This window comes from Branchiostoma lanceolatum, chromosome 8 (genome assembly GCF_035083965.1).
Source record: "Branchiostoma lanceolatum isolate klBraLanc5 chromosome 8, klBraLanc5.hap2, whole genome shotgun sequence".
Lineage (NCBI taxonomy): Eukaryota > Metazoa > Chordata > Leptocardii > Amphioxiformes > Branchiostomatidae > Branchiostoma > Branchiostoma lanceolatum.
This window is the reverse complement of record NC_089729.1, coordinates 5,120,405-5,142,009: the sequence shown is the minus strand read 5'-3', so window position 1 is coordinate 5,142,009 and position 21,605 is coordinate 5,120,405. Positions and strand designations below refer to the sequence as shown.

Genomic DNA, 21,605 nt, shown 5'->3' with positions numbered 1-21,605 from the left:
TAGGAATTGCACAGGAATGTGAAAGTTCACGGGACGATAACTCATGAATGCCTGGATGTATTGTCTTCATATTTTGTAGGGGGGTAGGTCTGTGTGAGACTTTGAAATGAGTATATTTTGGCCCCCCTAGCAACTTTCTATGATACTGCAGGGGAACTTTCACTTTTCAAATCTCGTGTTCTGAACATGCTATGGTCATGAATTTTTAGTGGTGGATAGCTCTTTGTTGGGAAAATAGGTCCTGTAGATTTGGACCCCCTAGCAGTTTTTTAAACTGCAGGAGCTGATTTTGTCTCAAACTTTGAAAGAGAATAACGCAAGAAGGGGCTGACGGATCGTCATAATTCTTGGTGTGTAGATAGCTTATTATTAGGTGATGATTTACATAATTATATGCCAATTATGCAAATCCATATCTGATTTGCATAATTAATGAGGAAAGTTTATAAACCAGCTGCATTCCATTATAGGACTCTCAAACACATGACATATGGAACCGGGAAAGAGATAAATATCGATAGATATCACTTATGCAAATTAATACTTAATTTGCATAGTTAATGACAAAATACTATAAATCCACAGTGGTAAATGATGGGGATTTCATTCTTGCACCATTTGGAAGTTAAGTAAATATGGCCAGTATTAGACACAAATCTTGCATATGAGGGCCTCATTTACATAAATTAAGAGGAAATGGTACGATATCTTTTTTGTGAAAACAAGACTTTCATACATTGGACAACTTGTTTTACTTGGCCAGAGAAGGTGATCAACTGATATGATTAATGCGAGGTCCTTATTTGCATGTGGGCTAAAAAAACGAAAACAATAACAGAGACCACCGTCGCCATGGCAACATATTTTTATGTTGCCAATCTTGTTCTAATGTCTATTTGGCCAATTTCTACTCTTTCCGGCCGCCTCTGGGGCCTGGTAGAGGCTATCTTACCTCTACATTCAAAGAAGCAGTCTTTGATTGCAGTTTTATCGTGTGTGTGTCATTTGGATTCAAAGTCGTCTCTGGACCTCACAAACTTTTCCCTAGAGTTTTCTCCAGCCTCCGCGACCAAGGACATTATGCTCTGACAAAGCGTTGACGGTTAACATAAGTCAATGATGATATATCATACATTGACGTTAAAATGATTCCGAAATCTTTTTCGAATGTAAAGGCCATTCATAGCGACCGACCGATCAAAAAGTCAACCTTCTCGGAACTTGCTCGGACCAATATGAGGTCATCTGTAGGTGGCGCTTTTACAACATGGATAGTTTGAATTCTCTCTAAGAGCACCACATAAACGTTATGTGTGTATTGACAAGCGACATTGCTATCGGACACGGAATGATATCAGTACCCTGGTGTTCTCCAATAAAACAAAGCATATCCGGCCTGCTTCTTGGACTAATAATGTACAGAAAATTGAGATGAAATGAAGGACCGAAGGACTCCTCAAAACGTGCACTAGATCTTCAAAACTGCAGACATTATTTGATCAATTCTCAGACATTTTAAACATTCCACAAGAGAACAAGATGATAACAGAGGGCTTGGAAGAAGTCTTGAATCTGGCTATCATGATTCCCTAAAACTGTCTGTACTAAAGTATAATGGTAATTTCCCCCAGGCTCTTTTCTAATTTTGATATTCAAGATCGATATCATTATTGTCATTTTCAAATTCAAGAACCATCCAACAAACCAACAAATCGAATTGCCGTGGCCAAAGATGGAATGACCTCATTTCAAGGTCAAACAATTTCATTTCGCGATCGATTCGTCTATCGCCAACTTTAATTACATCATCCAAAACAAAAGACACGCTAGTGCCCTTCCGTAATTACATCTCGATTGTCTGCTCCAAAACGTTGTTCTCGTTGCCATGGCGACGCGGGGTGGTGTGTCGTCCGTCGTCATGGCGACGCCAGGTGTTTATTTGCACGTGACGTTTACTGAGGACGTTGTGTTGTTGTGTCTGTGCATGACGTGTTTGATGTGTTCTATGAGGAGACGTCACCGTTAGAACGAGCCTTGCGCACGGTAAATATACCCGGATTCGGGTCATGTCGACGTACCTTTTCATCGCCACTAAACCATGAGAGTGCTTGTGGTAATAGGCCCAAAACATTCGATAGCGGTTAGCGGGAGGAAAGATCGACCTGAACGTTCAACATACATAATCCGCCAATGATAATGAATGAAATATATTGTACCTTTATTGTATGTGTATGCTCTTCCAAGCTAAGTTACAGTTATGGTGAAAAAGTAGAATAACTACAGTGATATGAGGATGTGGCATCTTACTATACATCTATAATGAGTTGCTAATGTAAGATATAGCGACAAAGTATTAAAAGTACGTACTAGTAGCAAATGATTGGTAAAAATATTTTCAATTCTGGTTTCTTGATAGAGACTTGTTTATATTTCTCAAAACGAAGAACCGTCAGGACATTCTTCATACGTGTACCTCATATTGCATTGGGCACACAAATGGTCAACAGAAATGAGTCAACTGGTAGCAAATGATAAACGTTTCTCTCTTTAGCTGATCAATGTTTTGATATTGTCATATTTGATTATAAATATTCCAGAGCACAATGGTCTGATAGTATTACACGAGAACAATCGCACACTGTGTTCTAGAACGCATGAAACTAGAATGTCATTCGATCAACAAAAACCTGGAACGTTGCTTTGGGAAATTAAGGAAAGCCAATCCACGAAAACAGTGCTATCATCAATGGTTTGGAGCAATGTCTTAAACCTTGGAGCCAGCCAGTGTAGTTTGCCAGCCCTACGTTGGTCATTCCTGTCGTCCCGCTGCTGAGCGCTCCAAATCAGACGACACCCCGCCCCACAATGACGGGCGGATTGTGTACGCAGGGTTGTCAAAATAGACCCAAGTGAGGGATCGTCTCGTGTGTTCATACGTCGCTTTGAAAGGAGTTAATCTTTTTAAGACAGGGTAAGGGTAAAGGTAAATCAGGCATCCTCAATTGAGGTGAAGCATGATGCTTTTTCAAGTAGCTAGTGGTAATGCAATGCGGCCTCGCCACGGCTCGCGTTTTTGGCCAAGCACACCGGGTTACCCCCTACTCTTCTCGATAAGTGTGTTGGGTTCTTTTACGTGCAGAGGTTTGACGCTTGAGGCTTACGCCCAAAGCTCCCTCATACACGAGGCCGCCGCCTTCACGTCACCATCCGAAGAGACTCCTAATTTGTTTTCGACGGAAAAGGTATACAGTTTTTCTGATCACATGAGAACGTAATGTTAGTTTTAGTTTTTAAATGAGTGAATACGGTTAATTTTTCATTGACATTTTGACCTGCAATCAGAACCAAAATCAAAGAATAAGGACTTGTTCGTACAAATTATACTCACAAGGATGTCTTCCATTTCTACTTTCCAATAAAAGAAAGACAGAAGAAAGAGAAAGTTCGATAAAACCTTCACATGCATTTTGTTTTTGAGATCAGGTAAATCTTTTTTTCTGTCAAAATAAATTCTCAATATTGAAACTACAACACGCGCACCCAGGTATACCCGTACTGTAAAGCACCTGCTTACAAAATACGTTACGTTTAGAGACACTGCGCGAACTTGTGAGACCGCCCCTTAAGGGGGCTTAGTGAGGTAATGTAAGTTGATCACTTTAACGTCCCGTTTAGAAAGGGAGGAATAATGATGTGTTCTGTCAGACAAAAGCGTGGTACGAGTCATAGAACGTAACAACACACGTACACATGCATATGGGTGAAGCAAGCTGGCTGTAGACATCCTAGTGAAGGTAAGGGTGTTATACGTTGTATTTGAGACGTGGTTTGTTTCTTGGATCAGTACTGTCTTTGTAAACATGGCTGTGAAAAGGTCCAAGAATGTCGACAACAACAGGAAGGTCAGGTCACCGTGAAGACAGGTACGGATTTACCTGTGCGTACAGGTGTGAAGAACGCCTCACCTGCCCTCCATTTTGACAAGAGGTAGGTTCAAGGTCATTTAACCCCTGTGAATATCCAACTGTACTCTCCATGATTTCTGTGCCGTTCACACTTTTGATTATGATTCTTGGAGACGCAGCAGCCTTTTTCAGACTCTTTTGCCACCGGAGCCTCAAAGAAACAACAGATCAGGTAACAAACGTAATAGTAAGTCAGGAACAATACAGGGGTTCAACACAGTATTACATGTTGTTTTCCGGTTCATTACATCTGAGCGTGAACAGAAATCCTACCCAGTACTTAGTGTGATTAAAGTGAGACTAAATAGCCAAACGGCAGAGTAATTAAGGGATGTCCAACTTCCGGGTCACACAGTATTGAAAAGGACATCGCATTGTGGTCTCTAGTTTCTCACATGGCAATCTCTTATGTAAGATTAACTTGAAACGTTAGCTAAACATTTTAATTGGGGCAGAATTATTTTAGCCACATTGCCCCTATTCTGCGACCGGAAAAATGTATTTAATAATTCATTGACCTACTAGCACTGGTCATTTCAATTAGTAGGAGAATAGTTGATAAGTCCAGGGAAAATATTTGAAAAATCTTAATCAATCATGTGAAACTTCACAGTATATTTAGCAGGTTAGAACGTTACTGTATATGATTTCAAGATCAAAAGGTGTTTGCTCAAAATGATTAAAAAACAAAATTTCCCTTTCCCTTGTATGGCCTATCGGGATGGAAAAATAAACAAGTAACGTCACATAAACATCATTAGATCACCATCACTACTGTCAGTCAGTAGTAATGGCATTAGATCACCATCATAATCTCGGGTAAGTAACACAAACCAAGTCTATCTTATTTGAATCAACCGGAAACTACAAAAAGACATTCCAGAAATCCTCTGTAGTATGCTAGAATAATGATGGGCAAAAATAAAGCCATTGAAACAGGCTAGCAGTACATCTTTTACTATAGTGATGAATCAACTTTGCACGGATGAGCAAATCACGACAGTTGCTCCTCGTTATTTTTCAACATGACCGCTGCGTATCTGGTTACCTGATCGAACCCTCTGACACAGATGAATAGCGGGGACTGCCTTGCGGTTTTGTGTTCCCATGTCGTCCGTGTAAATTGATATCGATCGCCGATGTAACTGTTGAAGTTCTGAATAATTGATGACTCTCCAGAGACCAGTTACGCGTGGTTTACTCTCCAAGCAGATGTAATTATGATCTGGTCTCTGTTTTTGTGGCATTTGAGTCCGTCTTCTCGGGGCCTGGTATGCGTCGTGCGATCGTCACACGATGGAGAACCGATAGCTGTGCATGTGTCGTACACCTGTATCAATGAAACTCGCATATTAAGTCCGAAAAAATCGTATGTATTCCGTAAAAACTCGTATGAATTCCGTAAAACCCGTATGAATACGGAGGCACCCTTGTGCTTGGAAATCCCACCACATCAAAATCGATATATCGTACGACGACCTGCGATGAATGTGACCGCAACGTTACGTTAATAGTGGACATTTTGTATGGGATGGGAAAGAAAAAAAAATATCCAGACCACTGGGACTCAAAGAGGTATAAAAACCTCGAACACATTGTGTAAAACGCTGACCCAGACCCTCCATCTGCTTGGAGATCGGGGTGGTTGTGTGATGTTTCGCGTCCTTGTATGTGAAGAAAACGACCAAAAATAGACATAAATGATACGATGTAGTGAGTTTATAGCATTACGTACAGAGACATGAGTTACACACTACAGCTTAGCTCATCTGGTAACGCGTAGCACTTCGTACCCAGACAATCCGGGTTCAACAAAGCCCTCAAACCGTCTGACCAGTCCAAGAAAACGCCTAAGTGTACACCGTTGACCAACAGAAACAAGGCCAACATCACTATTCCATATGTACAAGGAGTGTCCGAAAAACTCCGACGGATCTTCCAAAACTTCAACATTGCCACCAACTTCAAACCTCAATCAACTCTCAGACAAAGACTGGTACATCCTAAAGACCGACCCCGCAAAGGCAGCAAGGCCGATGTCATCTACAGACTGAAATGTGAAGAACCTAACTGCAACAACACTTATATCGGAGAGACCAGCCGATCGCTTAATGAAAGGTACAAAGAACATTGCGCTAACCGCTACTCCTCGGCCATTTTCCACCACCTAAAACACAACCAGGGGCACTCGTTCAATCTCGAATCCACTGATATCCTTGACCGCGAACCCCGCTGGTTCGAACGTGGAGTAAGGGAGGCAATATATGAGAGGATATACAATCCAACCCTCAACAGGAAAGGAGGGCTAAGGGTGGAACTGTCTGGCACTTGGGACATAGCCTTGGGGGCAAACCAGCTTTAGCTCCTATATTAAAACAATAGGAGCTATTGTCCCCTTTTACTTCAACCTTGTCTTGAGTTGTCTAATTTGCTTTCTATTGGACTGTCTCAAAATTTGTCTTCTCCTAATTTGCATATCAATTCATAGTTCGTGGTTATAAACCTGCTGTTCAACTGATCTTGCTCACAGTCACTGACGAAAAGTAGTGGATGCTACTTGAAACGTCTGACCGTTTCCAAAATCATATCCAGTTGTTTGATGAGTAATTGCTTTTTGGCGTGACATATTATTGTGATCTCCTTTGAGCTTTGCAGAAACAACCATACACAAAATCCCGAAATGAAATGCGTAACACTTTGAGTAATACAATATGTATTTAGCATACTGAATCAAACGCACATCTACGCCAAATTCTGATTCTCCAGATTCCTAACACAAGTAATTAAATTTGGTATGCCCCACGCACCATTTCAAAGGCCCGTAAAACCACAACGGCGTCTCTGGCCCGCAAAGTATGATATTTTGAAGACATTGGCTATATTCAGTTTACTAGTATTTTGTTTTTCAGTTTTAGATGCACACGTTTCCAGCACACAGACCTTGAAGATATTTGATTGTCTGCGTGAAAAAAAAAATCTTAATCCTGTTCCTATTTTCATCGCACGTTTCGGAAAATATGCGGAGGTGGTGTGATTCGATTAGTCTAGCTCAATGTTTTGTTTTGAGATTCTACCCTTTCATCCTCCAGCTATTCTTGGAAGTGCCTTGGAATTTGATGCATATTACAAATGTGTACATTAAATTAAAAATCCATATAATTATATATTCATATATTCAGTTTTATTCTAGGCAATTCTGTTGAGAAATGATTAGAGCTGTCTGCCTAAACAAAAATTCGGGTATACGTACAGTACAGGCTAGAAATGATCTAAAATTGCCTTTACTATGGGATTGTGCGTCAAAATAAACAAACACAAACGGAAAAAGAAGAACGTTTCTGCCCAAACAGGACATGTGCAGTAGTGGTATTGCCTTAAGTGTTACAAAACGTCACTATTTTATTGCAAATACTACAAAAACAGCACAGTCACCAGATTATCCGATTGCCCATTTCCAGTACTGAAACAACTTACCTCTAGTAAACAAGTTAAAAAGCTGACAGGACAAATCGCCACATTTAGTGCGGTTTGACCAAACGATATTATAGGGTGCAAAGATGACTAGGGTAATTCGAAAATAATCCGATTGAACGCAATCAAATCTCCGTTTCTGTTCATCATATTGTCGATGCTAACGCGTTTATATGAGATCAGGGCAGTAACATTATAAGTAGCCGCTTGGTGAGTGGCTCGGGTCAGTTAGAAGTATAGCTCTTCATCAGAAAGGAGCCTCTCGTACCAAAGGATACCGAGCTAAGCTGTGGAGGAGATCTCTCAATATTTATGCTGTTCATGGGTTTATCAACGCTCCTGGAGATTTCTGCCATGATGTAGGCCTGTTAGCGTAAGTTTAAGGTTGGGATCGCAAAAAATGTCGAGCTTTAATTTTGCTATAATCTCCAAGTAGATGCAGAAAGGTAAGATCGTAACGGTTCCCATGCTCCCAGTCCCCGTAGCAGCAGCCTTTCTAGAGCTATAGGGACCTGGCGGCGTGAGAAACGTTCTAATTTTGCCTTTCTGCATCTGCTTGGAGATTATGATTTTGCTACAACTGTTATTTTTGCAGCATGCCATCACATCGTGTCGTCGCAGTGATCTCAGAGCGTTTTCAACGTATCGTTAGACAGTAAGCCGGTATGACAGGTTTACGATTCCTAATTCTTCTTTTCCAGCAAGAAGTCCCGAACATTACCCCATCTTAACTGAAAGGACCCGGACATCTGAAGAGCCCGACTGTCGCGATACGCACAACTGACATCCTCCTTCCTGGAGAGAACATCTTACAAGACGACACTCTCTAAAACGCTTCCCGGAGAGACTTTCCTGAGGAGACTTTTCCGGAGAGACTTTCTGGACATTCAGTATCTCACTTGACTTCAGGGACGTCCGAGTTTCCTTATAAGGTTTGCAGAGAAGTTCCTGGAAGACCACGGTCTTCCAAGATGTCGGACTCGCCGCTTCCCGGACAGGTGGAGGAGAAGGAGATGCAGGAGATGGATCCGGAGAAAGGTGAGAACTGACTTTGGCTTAAACACACCTGTCTAGATCTGCACCTCGCACTTTCAAGTTCTGTCTGTCTGACCTTGTTTTACTTGCTTTATGCTGACTTTTATTATTTATCGAAAATATTTCTGGGGACTTTCTAGGGCGCACTGAAAGCCACCGATATCGTACCCATGGTGACATGAATAAACTTAAACTGTCTATGTCTCTAAACCTGCTGACAAAAACAAATACATTACAAATGGAACTGAGGTTTTGACATGAAAAGAATAACAATCAATTACAATATTCGTGTACCCAATATCTTACTCTTTCGGTCTAGATCTGTCCGTCTGTCTCTCTCTCATATGTAGTAGTAGTCCACTGTCTTCTGATGCTGCAGTGCTCTGAGCAACATATGTAGTGACGCTCGGAAGAAGAGTGATGGATGCCACTCGAAACGTCCAGAAGTAATCTCCTTGTCTCATCCAGTTGTAGAGGTTGATTTGTCTTTAAAAAATCATGAAGTATATTTCGTTTCGTTGTGAATACGTTTGCTTGCAAATACATGTACCCACCACGAGGGATTGAAGCCTCCTAGCAATAACTATACAAACTGCAACACTAAACAACACTGCCATCGATATGCAAATATCCTGTTTACTCTTCCCTAGGGGCGACGAGCGGACCAATCAGCGCATCGTCCCAGTCTGACGTCATCAGCACCAACAACATCCTCGCCTCTATGCCCAGTAAGACCAGCCAGGTGAGAAACTCACGTAGTGATCTGTCCAGGAAATAACCCTAAACGAGATGGTCTACAGGTCTTAGACAAACCTTTTCTCAAGACAAACCGCAAGGAAAACAGGTAAGAAGGTCTTGTATGTTCACCGCAAGCGTTTGAAGTCTAAAATGAACTGAGTAGCAGACTAAAATGTAAGTTTGATGCGGGTGGTTACTGAGAACTCGCGGTCGATGACTCCATGGTTTTGACGCTCAGTCCGCTACGTCAACTGTCTTTCTCGAGCTCATCTTGAGGAAATCTTAAAGATGTATAGGCTATAGCTTAAGCTGAAGGTCTAAGATAGTTTGGGGCTTCTGTGGTCGAAAGATCTGAGTGTAAAACGGCGCGATCGTCATGAAATCTGGGATGAAACGGGCGGCACGTTCGCTCGGCAAGCCGCCATATTTCTCCGCGGTTGTCGAACTTTTCGGTCGCCGTGAGGGCGGGTCGTACCTGGCGCACAGGTGTGTGCAGGTGTCTGCAACGTCAGGCTCAGATGTAACACTTTCATCTTGCCGAAATACAGCCGGGTTTCAATGCATTGTCTTTGTGCTTGGCCGGTAAGACTTTAGTCAAGAATTGGATATGTTACGGCCACCTGGACCTGTGTTGGGAAAAAAAATATCGATTTTTTCTGACGTTCAACTTCCTAGTCCGATGGGTGTGCAACAGGTTGCGTCACCAAAGTTCACTTCCTTTTGCACCTGCGAACTGTTATTTCGTACAACAGAATTTATTCATTTGTGCAATTATCATATTCAAGTTCAGGCATACTTTTGATAAGGGATACATTGAATTCTAGCTATTTCTTCTCCCAAATGCTTGAACATCTCCACACGTTTCGTATTTAAATCGACAAGCTGGTATGATGCTCCAAGAATATTAAACTAATCCCATTTTTTTACATTGATATTCAAAAACATTTAGTAAATGTGTACTACACAAGATTATGTTAACTTAATCTTGTTTCTTCAAAGAACTTGACAATTTTAGTTTTTTCTCCTTAAAAAAAAAACAAAAAAAAAGAAAACACTCAAAACACAGTATTAAGACAAAAGAAAAGACTAGCATTTAAAAATACAAGTACAATTTCCATTTTTTTCATCACAATTTTAGCATTCTTTAACTTTCAATGTGCCCTTCGCAGTGGTCAGGCATGTCGTCACGCAGACGGGGGCGGTCGGCCCGACACCGGTCAGCTCGGTCCTCGCGGGGCGCCAGGCCGGCAGTGCTGGACGTCGAAGGTCAGGAACAGGACCAAGTTGACCAACTGGCCGAGGAGATCGCAGAGGGGAAAATGGCCATCAGGGACATAGCGAAACCCATGGACACCAAGAGAGAGATGCTGTGAGTAGTGTAAACCTTGTAGTTGTACTGTAACATTGTAAGTACTTTGTGATGTAAACTGTAAGGAAGGTAGTGTCAAATGGTCGAGTGGCCCGGCTAGCGGACACAAGATCGAGAGGTCACAGGTTTGAGTCCTGACATGTTGTCAATCTCCAAGCAGATCTACACGGGGCGAGGAAAATCGTATATGCTAGCCAGAGAAGCTCCAGTCAGCCAGAGAAGCTCCAGTCAGCCCCTACGGGGATAGGGGCGCTGTGAGGGGCTAACTGGAGCTTATCGGGCTGACTGGAGCTTCTCTGGCTAGCATATACGATTTTCCGCGCCCCGTGTAGATCTGCTTGGAGATTAACATGTTGTGTCCTTGGGATTCGAGGCACTGCATGCAACTTTCCTCGCTCCACCCAGGTGTAAAAATGGCCAAGGGTGCCTGACTTTGCTTAGGGCAGTGGAAGGAGGGGGATGGGTCAATACGTGCCTTATACACAGTTGATAACAGCCCACTACCCTTATGGCCTCAAAAAGGTTATATATTATAGCACTGACCAAACATATTTCCAATGTACTACTACAGATTTGTTTGGGCTGCAAATTTAGAACACTACGGAAACCGCCTTTCCACTTCTACCGCCAAATTAATCTACTGCAGTCACACTACCAAAAATGTATTTTCTTGTTTTGCTTGATTTCCTGTAGACCGAATATATTTTTTAAGCAAGAATATGCAATTAAAAACAGTAAGACTATTTAGTTGATTAAGACAAAACAAGAAACAACAAGCACACTTTAAAAGATTTGCACCTTAAGTACGGTCGAACAAGAATTTCTTTCCTACTTTTCTGAACAGAAGAAAGTATTTCTAGAAATGTAGCTTATTGTGTGGAAGGATTTCATTTCAAGTGCTTTGAGGTTCAATGTCATTTGAAAGGGCTTTGTCAGTACAGTGTGCATTGTCTGTGTTTCCAACGCTGGGGTTCCATGGCTTTCTTTGGTCATTTATCTGTTCAGAGAATTATTCCAGTCAATGTTACAATATTGCACAGCTTTTCTAAACAGTACAATTGCACAGTCAGTGTTAGATAAATGTACCAAACTGCTGAAAGTGAAAGTTAGAAGAATAATGACAGCCTCGAGCATTATGGGTGTGTCACGCAACACGGTGGTTATACCGCTTGATGACAGCACAAAACGACATTCAAACATGGAAATTTCATAGAGGGAACCTACGTATGAAAACACGGCTCACATTTTTCTACCATCCATAGATGTGAACTTTTACTTGTATGTATTGTTATCTGTTTGCTTTTTTTACGATACATGTCAGACCCTGTATTTTTCTAGTTTTACATCCCCCACCACCCATGTCCCTATTAATTTTATTCTTTTCCCAAATGTAACTGCCTGATGTCTAACAATGCCTTGCAAGTTGTAAGATCAACATACTACCTTAAAGCAAAAGGTGTTACCGTGTTAGAATAGTTCCCTGTTGCCCGGCAGTCTTCTTTCTTTCTGGCCCAAACTTTGCACTCTTTGTTTACCGAACTTCAGTGTAAACATCGGGACATAATTCTGTAGGGGATTTCGTGGAAGAAAGGAACCCGCTGTGTATTTGTCACTTTGTGGTGGTTTTAACGCTTGTATACGGGCCAAACCAGATTAATGGGGCCTTAAGGCACGGAAATTAAACGTTCTAGACTTTAAGGCCCAATTTATACAGAGTTTTTTCAGATATCTAAAAATCCGCTGACATCTGAGCCTTAGATATCTGGACGCATTTATACACACCGACAGGAAGTACCGCAGGACTCACGCAGCGCGCTGATTGCACTCGTGACCCTATTTAACCTTTTGCGCGCGTTTCAAAATGGCGGGAGAACCGCCTGTGTTTTTCGTCATGATGAATATGGTATTCTTTCTTTATCTGACTCGCGTGTGGCTAAACATGAGGCAGCAAGCAAGGGTTGAGCGTAAGAGGCGTTTGAGGTACCGAGGAAGACGACAGCGACCGGTCAGAATCAACGCTGCGTTCCTACTCGCTGCCCTTGTCGCGGCGGAGGGGGGAGGGCCGATCCACCGAACGATCTGGCATCACGAAAGAAGTCCGTCGTCCGTTTGGGAACAAATGGTCCTTGATGCTAAGAAGTTTTCCCGCTTTATCGCCCGCCAAATATGCAAACTAGCGTGAACCCCGACCTCCAGATGTCTACTACGCGACACATTCTGTTTAGACGTCCGGCTGGAGCGGTCGGGGACTCCCGCTGAGTTGTCGGGCGAATGCTTCAGAGTGGTCGGCTGAAATTTTCCCGACATCTAAAAAAAACCTCATTAAGACCATAAAATTTCTGTTTAGACACAGAAAAAAGCTGTCGCCTGGCAGATATCTGCAGTCCAGATATCTAGACAAGCTGTGTGTAAATTGGCCCTTACTCATTTTCGTTCAGGTGGAAAATATCACATACTGGTAGCTTGTATCATTTGCTTGGTTAGAAAGGGCTTGAATACAAAGAAGTACAACAAAGCTAAGAGTTGATTATTTTTTTTTGCTTTTAGCCTTGATAATGTGTATTGTTGGCAGTTACTTTTATATCAAATTTTGTGTAGTACTGAAATTTGAAGCATTGCTATATAGTACTAGTATTTGCTACATTTTAGTTCAAAATATCATCATGGTTTGTAATCAGATACATTGAAAACATGGCTTGCTAGATTATTAAAAACAAGACTTTGCTCCAGAAATGTTTTTTTAGAAATTAACTTTTAAGATGAAAAAGAATCAGCAACTACCTATAGGTGTAATGTACCTGTCTAATATAACTTACACCTGCAGATTGAATGACTACTGTTCTTTAATATTGTGGCAGTCTTACTTCATCGTGGCTTTATTGTTTACCCAGCCCCTTTCACAAAGATAACACGTACAATGGCAGCAATAGCCCTGCAAATAAGCTGTAAATTTCTCCCAAAGGAAATAGAGATAACAGTATTAGCCCGGCAATGGTGATTGTTTCATTTAGTGATACTGTCTGCACTGGGATTTCGTATATTGTGTATTATCAGTTTTCTTATCTTTGAGTCTAGTGTAACATGATAGAATGAATCAGCCTGAGGGAGTGAGGGTAAAGTAAAAAAGAATGTAACCAATACCAGTAACCATGAAAGCATCAATATTTTTATATTTTTTTCTAAACAAATTAACCCACAACTAGAATCTGTGAAGTCCAGTCATCACAAAATGACAACAAAACTGCAAATAGGACTAGACAATATTTATCCAGCAAAAATTCAGCAACACGGAATTTAATCAATCATGGTAACTGGAGAGAAAACCCTTCTAAATTTGTCTTTAAATATACCCTGTTATCATCCTCTTTCTTTTTTCCCTAAGCCAGTTTGAAGTGGTTATGTTTCTCTGGTTATGTTGGAAACATAAACCAATATAAAGGCCTTTCAAATAGCACAGACACAAACAGTTCTTGTTTATACGTCAAAGAAGGTTAGACATCCAGGTTGTCACTGACGAAAGACAGCAGATCTTGTCTGAAAGTGAAACATCTGGTTCACTCTGCCCATTTACCAAATCATCCAGTTCTTGTTTTGACAGATTACCTGCACAGATATTGATACCTCACTAAATACCCGTTGCTGGCACGCCTCTTTGCTTGATCTGTAACCTGTGGCAACCAATATTATTTACGTCAGATTTGTCATGGCACGGACCAAAACAAACCGCAGTCACCGGAGGGTATCTTGTCCCTCTATTGTGTTTCTGTAGTGGATCGTGCCACATTAGTTCAGCTGCCTGTTCCTGGTGCAACAAGACTCACCTGTGTCTCTAAAAATACATGTAGGCAGTAGTTATACAACAAAGAGAAAATAAAACATTTATCAACAGACACGGAAAAATTATTCAGATTTTTTGTTTGAATAGAAATGGAGCTTTATTTTATAATAAGAGTCACCTGTGCCTCTAAAAATAGGTTGTACTTGTAGTTAAACAAAGAGAAAATAAAACATTTATCAACAGAGAAAAATTATTCGGATACAGGATTTTTCCTATTGTTTGAATGAAAATATATTAGCTACCTATTTCATAATAGGAGCGCAAAGAGAGTCACTTGTGTCTCTAAAAATCGGTTGTAGTTAAACAAAGAGAAAATAAAACATTTATCAACAGAGACAACAGAAAAATTATTCGGACACAGAATTCTTCCTGTTGTTTGAATAGAAATGTAAAAAATTAGCTATATTTTGTAATAGGAGTTTCATTTTCAAAGGTGTACTGACAAATTTAATTTGTTGCTTGATAATCTTCTTTGTACAATAACCATACCTACTCTTCAGGTCTCAACTGGAACTACATGACACATGTTAGGGCCCTGTCACACTTGTGCGTATATTCAAGTGCGCAGTAACATTTTTTGGGTTTAGGTAAATTTTGCAGGAAGGAAGTTGTTTTCTACTTTGACCCACCGTTGAGCAGTCTAGTTATCAAACCAAACACATTACTTTCTTCGGCTGCAAACTTAACCTAAACCAAAATCATGTTAATACGCAACTCATGCGGGCTTGTATATACGCACAATTGTGTGTTACTTGAAAGTGAAACCTATAAGTAGCTATATTTTATAATAGGAGTTTCATTTTCAAAGGTGTACATACAGACAAATTTGTTGCCTGAAAACAAGCATTGATAATCTTCTTTGTACAATAATCATACCTACTCTTCAGGTCTCAACTGGAACTACATGACACACGTTACTTGAAAGTGAAACCTATAATTAACACTAAATGTAGCACAGCAGCTTTAATTCTACCTGGATGCCTTCTCATCTTCTTTCATACTGCTTAGCCCAATAGAAACTGGATTATCAGCAGGTTGAATGCCACTGGCAACCTGTTTCAAAAAATATTTTTTCAACCACCTGACTGTGTGTGGTTCTGCAATACTACAGATTCTATTTGAATTTTGGTGCCCTAATAGAGATGACACTACATTACATTTTTGTGTGAATACCTTTACCAAGCTAACCTTAACAACATGGGGTTTTCCCATGTGAGATGTTTTTTTTCTCATATCGTATTTTCATTTTTATACCGAGGAAACACGGGACATTTCATTTGTAATGACTTACTAACCTTGGTTTAAATACTGTCATAGACTGACATTATCCATCAAGAAACTTGAGGTGCATACACAAAGTTTGATTTTTTCTACCTTGCAAGTTTGTTTTGTTTCTTTTGTCTTACACACCTGCATATTTTTTCTCCTTCAAAAGTAGGTTGACCCATCACCTAGTAGTATGCAATTTTGCAGACAATGCATGCCTGCTACGTGCCTGTCGTGAGTGGACGTATATTTACGTCTTGAAACCCAAGACGTCTTGTATTGACAGAGCGCACAAAAGTCCACAAAGAAAGGGGTGCGCCTGATTGAACTGTTTGTAGTAGTGTTAACGCATCAATTTGGTCTTCACTACCTTAGTTTGTTTGATGATAGAGGTTTTGATGTCTTCAAGTTGGGAGATATCATAGACCATGAATGGAGGGTGTAGCTTTAACAGGTGGTTTTGCTGTATACTGGAAGTAAAGCAGATATTATGGGTCAAAAAGGTGCTGTTTGGTGCGTTGTGTTGCCATGGCGCGACGGTAAATAGTTGTGTGGTCCGATCACAGAGCCAGGCACGGTCGTGTGTTCATTGTTCTTAGATTTAAATAGAAAGAAGCGTAGTGGTGTCACTGTAGCTGGGTGGGTATTAACATGCGATATGGACAAAAGCTTCATAAGTCATACCAAAACATAAGGGCAGGGAAGAACTAATGGTCATGTACAAGAATTCTAATATCTTGTAACATATCTTTTTTTTCATAAACAAGAATATAAACAAAGATTGATAAATAGCTAGATAAAGCCTGAGCCTGAGGGTTTATCTTTTATACATAAATCTTAAAGTCCCCACTTACCCTGATGTCAAATATATTTTTAGCCTAATTTATGAGGTTTTAATCTCCAAGCAGATGTTTGAAAGCAAAATTGTAACGTTTTTCTAGCCCCATGTTTCTTTAACGATCTGCATTCCTAGTGTCTGTGGGATTGTGTGGTGTAACAGCAGGGTGCTTGGTCCAGAACGCAAGTTAAAGGTCCTGTGTTCGAATCCTGTCATGTCACCGATCTTGTGCCCTTGGGAATGCCACTTTACACGGCGTTGCTCACTCCACCCAGGTGTAAAAAGGGTACTTGACTTTGGTTCAGAAGGTAAAAGGCGGTGGAAGGAGAGAAGGTTTGGCTCCACCTTCCAATATCAGAGCTGTGTTCAGTTGGGCCTGTCCTAAATTTAGCTCCTGCCAGGGAATATTAAAAGCAAATATTGAAATTCAACTAGAATTGAGGACACACAACATTTGAATAGCAAAAACAGACTGAAATGTTTAGACTTGTACTATCCTTCTATTTTTTAACCTCCTTGCTTGTACAAAGTTTTACCAGCAAAGTAACTGTAGACTATTAATTCAGATACAGAAAGCAATCAAAACTGTTGAAGTTATATTATCATTTTCTGAGTCTCGCTTTCCGTATTTTACTTTTTTGCTGATGACTCTAACTCAGTGTGTTGCAGACTTATTTGCAGCCCTCTAATCCCCATATGCATGCAGCTCCCATGTTTTTCTCTGGCACCCAATCAGTGAATCACCCAAACAACCAGCTGGTTTTTGGGACTATGTCTGGCCACCACTTAGCAACAAAACCTGCCAGGGACAAAATTGTCATGAAAACAAATGTGCGACTGAGAGCACTTTGTCACTAGGAGTGCCAAAATGTAGTGTTGAGGAGTATTGTTCAGTTCACAAAAGTCACGACGTAGGTTTGTACCAAGTCAAGAGTCATACACATTGTCGTTTTTTTGTTGTTGTTAGAAAGTGGAAGCGAGATTTGTACTTTCAAAATTCCTACATCATCATCATCATCTTTCATTCGGATTTACTCCGGTGAGGTACACTCAATAAAGTTTTTCCAGTACGATCTGCAAGTGAAAATTACTACTGTATGTACTTACTTTTAAGTGGTTATATTTGACCTGGCAAAATTATGTTAGTGAACGTCATATACATGCCTTATATTTCTTGTTGCCAGCATATAACCAAAGAAATCAAGAAATTTCTGTGCCAACATTGAAAAGGTGAAACGTGATTCCGCACTGGCCAACGGAAGAATTTAAGGCAAAACTCGGAGAAATGTGTAAACATTACACTCTTAAACTTAATCTTTTCAAGAGCAATGTTTTTTCCAATCTGTTTTCCGGCAATGAATCATCAAATACCAAGTTAACATGCCACCTGCAGAAAACCTGAGATTGCAGAGAAAAATATTCAATGATTAAATTGCAATTTAACTTCAACTTAAGCTTGAAGAATACAGGCAAAGAATTTGTGACTCACATGTTCCATGCATCTGAATGAAATAAAGTACTCTGAGCCTTGAAAATTCACGACCAATGCAATGAGTACTGTGAATGTTTGTCTTTAACCGACTGGACAATCTGACCAACATGTAAAATGCAGCTGGAGGCAATGTTTTTTAATTTTGAAATTTGAACTTAAAAAAAAAATATAAATACAACACATTCTGATAATATGTAATTGGAGTGGGCAACCTGAAGTCAACGGTACACACTTCTTGAGAAATGATGCTGCAGTTACATGGTTCCTGTAAATAAAGAGATTTTATTCAAGCCCTTGAACACTCAGATATGTGTTGCTGGTGTGGCTTCTTCAGCGGTTAGCGCTACGCTTACCGCTTAACCCCCTGTACATTTACCATGTAGCATTTCATGGCAGCTTTGCTAGATATAAATTAGCCAGCCCTATTTACCCATGCCAGACCTTGTGGGATTACTGGTGACCTTGTTGTCTTAAAGGTCAACTTCTAGTTTACAAAGGGACAAAACAACACCAGTTCCTTGACACCGAAATCTTGTCACGGTCAGCAGGAGGTTCTTAAGATTCCCCGCTAAGGAGGTAGCAGGCCTGTCAGAAACACTTAAAGTTAAGATGTTTGCGGACAGAACAGGTGGCTGGAGAAGTGCTGTTCCCTTTAGTTATACCCCCTCTCCACTAAAGGCTGTGACTGCACAGCGAGCTCTGAACAACCAGAGATTTGACAAATTGCTCAAGGAATTTCAGAGATAAAGACCAGATTTTAAAAACAATTCGTGTGTTTTGTTGTCTTTTCATCTATGCTTTTACATCTTGCATCATATTCCAATTATCAAATCAAGGGTCACACAAATCCAATTTTAGTCGCTGTATGGTTGCTCTACGTGGGTCTAGTGGAAAAAGGGGCCTTATTGACTTGTGCTCCCAATAAGACATGTCCCCGTACGTGTGCGCAAGCGGTAACGCAACCCCGCTGTTTCGCCATCTGGATCAAATTCCGTGGATCCGAAGGGCGCGCGTTCGAACCTCAGTGGTCGACTCGAGCTCGGACATGTTGTAAGGGATTGCATTTGTCATTTTGGATGGTGACTTAAAGCCGGCGGCCCCGTGTATGAGGGAGCTTTGGGCGTAAGCCTCAAGCTTCAAACCTCTAGATCTGCACCTGAAAGAACCCAAAACACTTATCGAGAAGAGTAGGGGTGACCCGGTGTGCTTGGCCGAAAACGCGAGCCGTGGCGAAGCCGCATTGCACTACCACTAGCTATTTGAAAAGCTTCATGCTTCACCTCAATTGATGATGCCTGCTTTACCTTTTACCCAACAAGTGGTTTACTGCCGAAAAATTGTTGTTGAACTAAAGCTTTCTTTTCTTATATAGGCATCTATTTTCACCTTTTACTTCAGAATACATTGTACTTTGAGTTCATGTTATCATTTTTCTTGATCGGCTGTAACGGTTGCAACGTTTGAAATGTTTTAAGATTTGATTGAATCTTAAGTTTGAAAGATTTGTTGAAAAGTGTTTTGGGGCTCGTTATTTAGCTACTGGTCAAGTGTAATGAGGTTGTTTTGACAGTTTACTTTCACAGGTGTCGATGTGGACTTTATGTTTAATCATTAACTTGAGGTTTGAAGTCCAGAAAGTCTCACAGACCCACCTAGAGCTGTAAAAAATCTCTTGAACACTCATCGCCTTTTCTCTTTGGCAAAATAAAAAGGTTGAACCGTGTACTCGTGAACAATGTTAGTATCATATAAACTTGGCACCAAAATTTAAAAAACTTAACTTTGGTCCATCATATTTCATATTTCCGTAGTCATGGCCAAAGTTAAGTTTCCAAACTTTTTGGGCCAAGAAATTTGATAAACTGTTTTGAGAGATTGCTTAGCGAGTGTTTCATCCCCCTTTAATTTTGAAGCTTGAAAGCCCCTTTTCCGACATAATATCCGGCCTGCACACACGCCTAATACAGCAACTTGAAGGCTTAATCAGTCTTTTATGTAGTCTTTTCCCCTCAGGGTGCTACAAATTGCTTCAAAAAGTCTGTTATTTCCTCCTTGCCCCAGGTGTTTAATGCAAGACCTTTCTCTCCTTCCTGGGAGGGAAATTTATTTGTTGGGAAGGACAGTCAAAAATCTGAACTTCATGGACATGAAATTGACATGTTTTGAAATTTCTTAGCTAAAAATGACAGCGAAAATTAACAATATGAGCTTCAAAACAAAAATTTCACTCTGGAGACCGCCCTGGTTTTATGACAAAACATCCGCAGAGTCTGAATAATTTAGTGCATACATGAAGCTATTGAATAGGCCTACTGTGAATTATAACATGACCCTATATAATGTCTTTGTGGACTGAATGGTTGATAATTAATTGCTGTCAACCTTAATCTTGCCGCTGTGGCTGTTTGAGTATCTGGGAAGTGTGTGGACGATAGCCACCTGTTTTACCTGTTCCTACATTTGTACAAATATGCCAGAAACTTTCTTTATGTACAGTGTACAGTGTTTACAACATAACTACACTGATAAACCTAAGCCGGTAGCTCTGACAAATGTCCATGCAGTAACTATTTTGTTGTCAAATTCACTAAAACTTTCTCAATATTTTTTCCACTGGTACTGTTATTGCACTACTCTATCTGGTACTCACAATCTGATAAAAAAAACCTATCTGTCTGTTTTACTCATTTGCTGACACTTTGGCAACAGTGTGTATTTTATTGACTAAAAGCAATAAATTACAATATTATTGGTAATTAACAGGTGTATATACAATTCATGAGGCTTTTGCCTGCCTGTACAAAGTACACATTACATGCTTGCAAGGACAGATACACAGTTTCAATTCTCACAAGGAAGTGGAAGGGAAAATTACTGCATCATCAGAGCCTTCCCAAGTTCCGATCCATTGTTTGTTTTGTGGGTTGTTCTGTGTTTACCTGACGGTTATTGTACTGGTGACGGTATCTCGCCAGCCCTGATAGGTGTGGCCCTATCGCTATCAGATGTGACTCGGTATTTTTTCTCCTGGTGACTTCCTTATTGCCCAGGTGTGCCTGTTACCATGATGTCACAGGTTATGATGTCATCACAAGGCTGTCTTCAGTTGATTTTCTGTTTTGTTTGTGTCTGGAAACTTAGTTCGGAATCTGAAAATATTCTTGCGTTCTGAACAGATCAGAAGAAGATTGCCTCTAAGCTATGAATTTAAGTAAACGCAAAACTAAGAATGATAACAAGGCAATCCCTACTACGTAAATTTCAGCCTCTCACCCAAACACACCCACAGTCTAAAAACAATACGCCACTCCCGTAAGGTGAAATGAAAATGTCTGTTCTAATGCCATAGTATGACTTCATGTTACAGTGTCTGTAAAAAGACAATATACCTGTACACACACGAATACAATGATTAAGAATCGACTTAAGAAATTCACAGGCATCATATACTTTCTAACTCTACGGCACTCTACTCTAAGTTTTTAGCAGCTGCTTGCAATTGTCACACCATGTCTGTTGTAAGGCTACATTAATTTGCATGGTACAGGCAGCTGCTAAAATGCCATATCAATTCAAAATTAGCCTCTACAACT

General features: G+C 40.5%; 1 protein-coding gene across 4 annotated transcripts in view; it reads left to right on the top strand.

The window, feature by feature from the left end:
• The window catches only part of LOC136440108 (transmembrane channel-like protein 7), a 382,010-nt gene that overhangs the window by 340,659 nt on the left and 19,746 nt on the right, over window positions 1-21,605 (top strand). Inside the window, exons 1-4 of one of the 4 annotated variants that reach the window (XM_066435929.1) lie at window positions 3,674-3,794; window positions 8,138-8,474; window positions 9,122-9,213; window positions 10,379-10,578. In XM_066435929.1, coding sequence (XP_066292026.1) covers window positions 8,408-8,474; window positions 9,122-9,213; window positions 10,379-10,578 — 359 coding nt within the window. In that variant the 5' untranslated portion in view covers window positions 3,674-3,794; window positions 8,138-8,407. Of the gene's footprint in view, window positions 1-3,673; window positions 3,795-8,137; window positions 8,475-9,121; window positions 9,316-10,378; window positions 10,579-21,605 lie in introns of those variants that run through there. The other 3 variants (XM_066435928.1, XM_066435932.1, XM_066435930.1) reach the window with 3 other exon arrangements.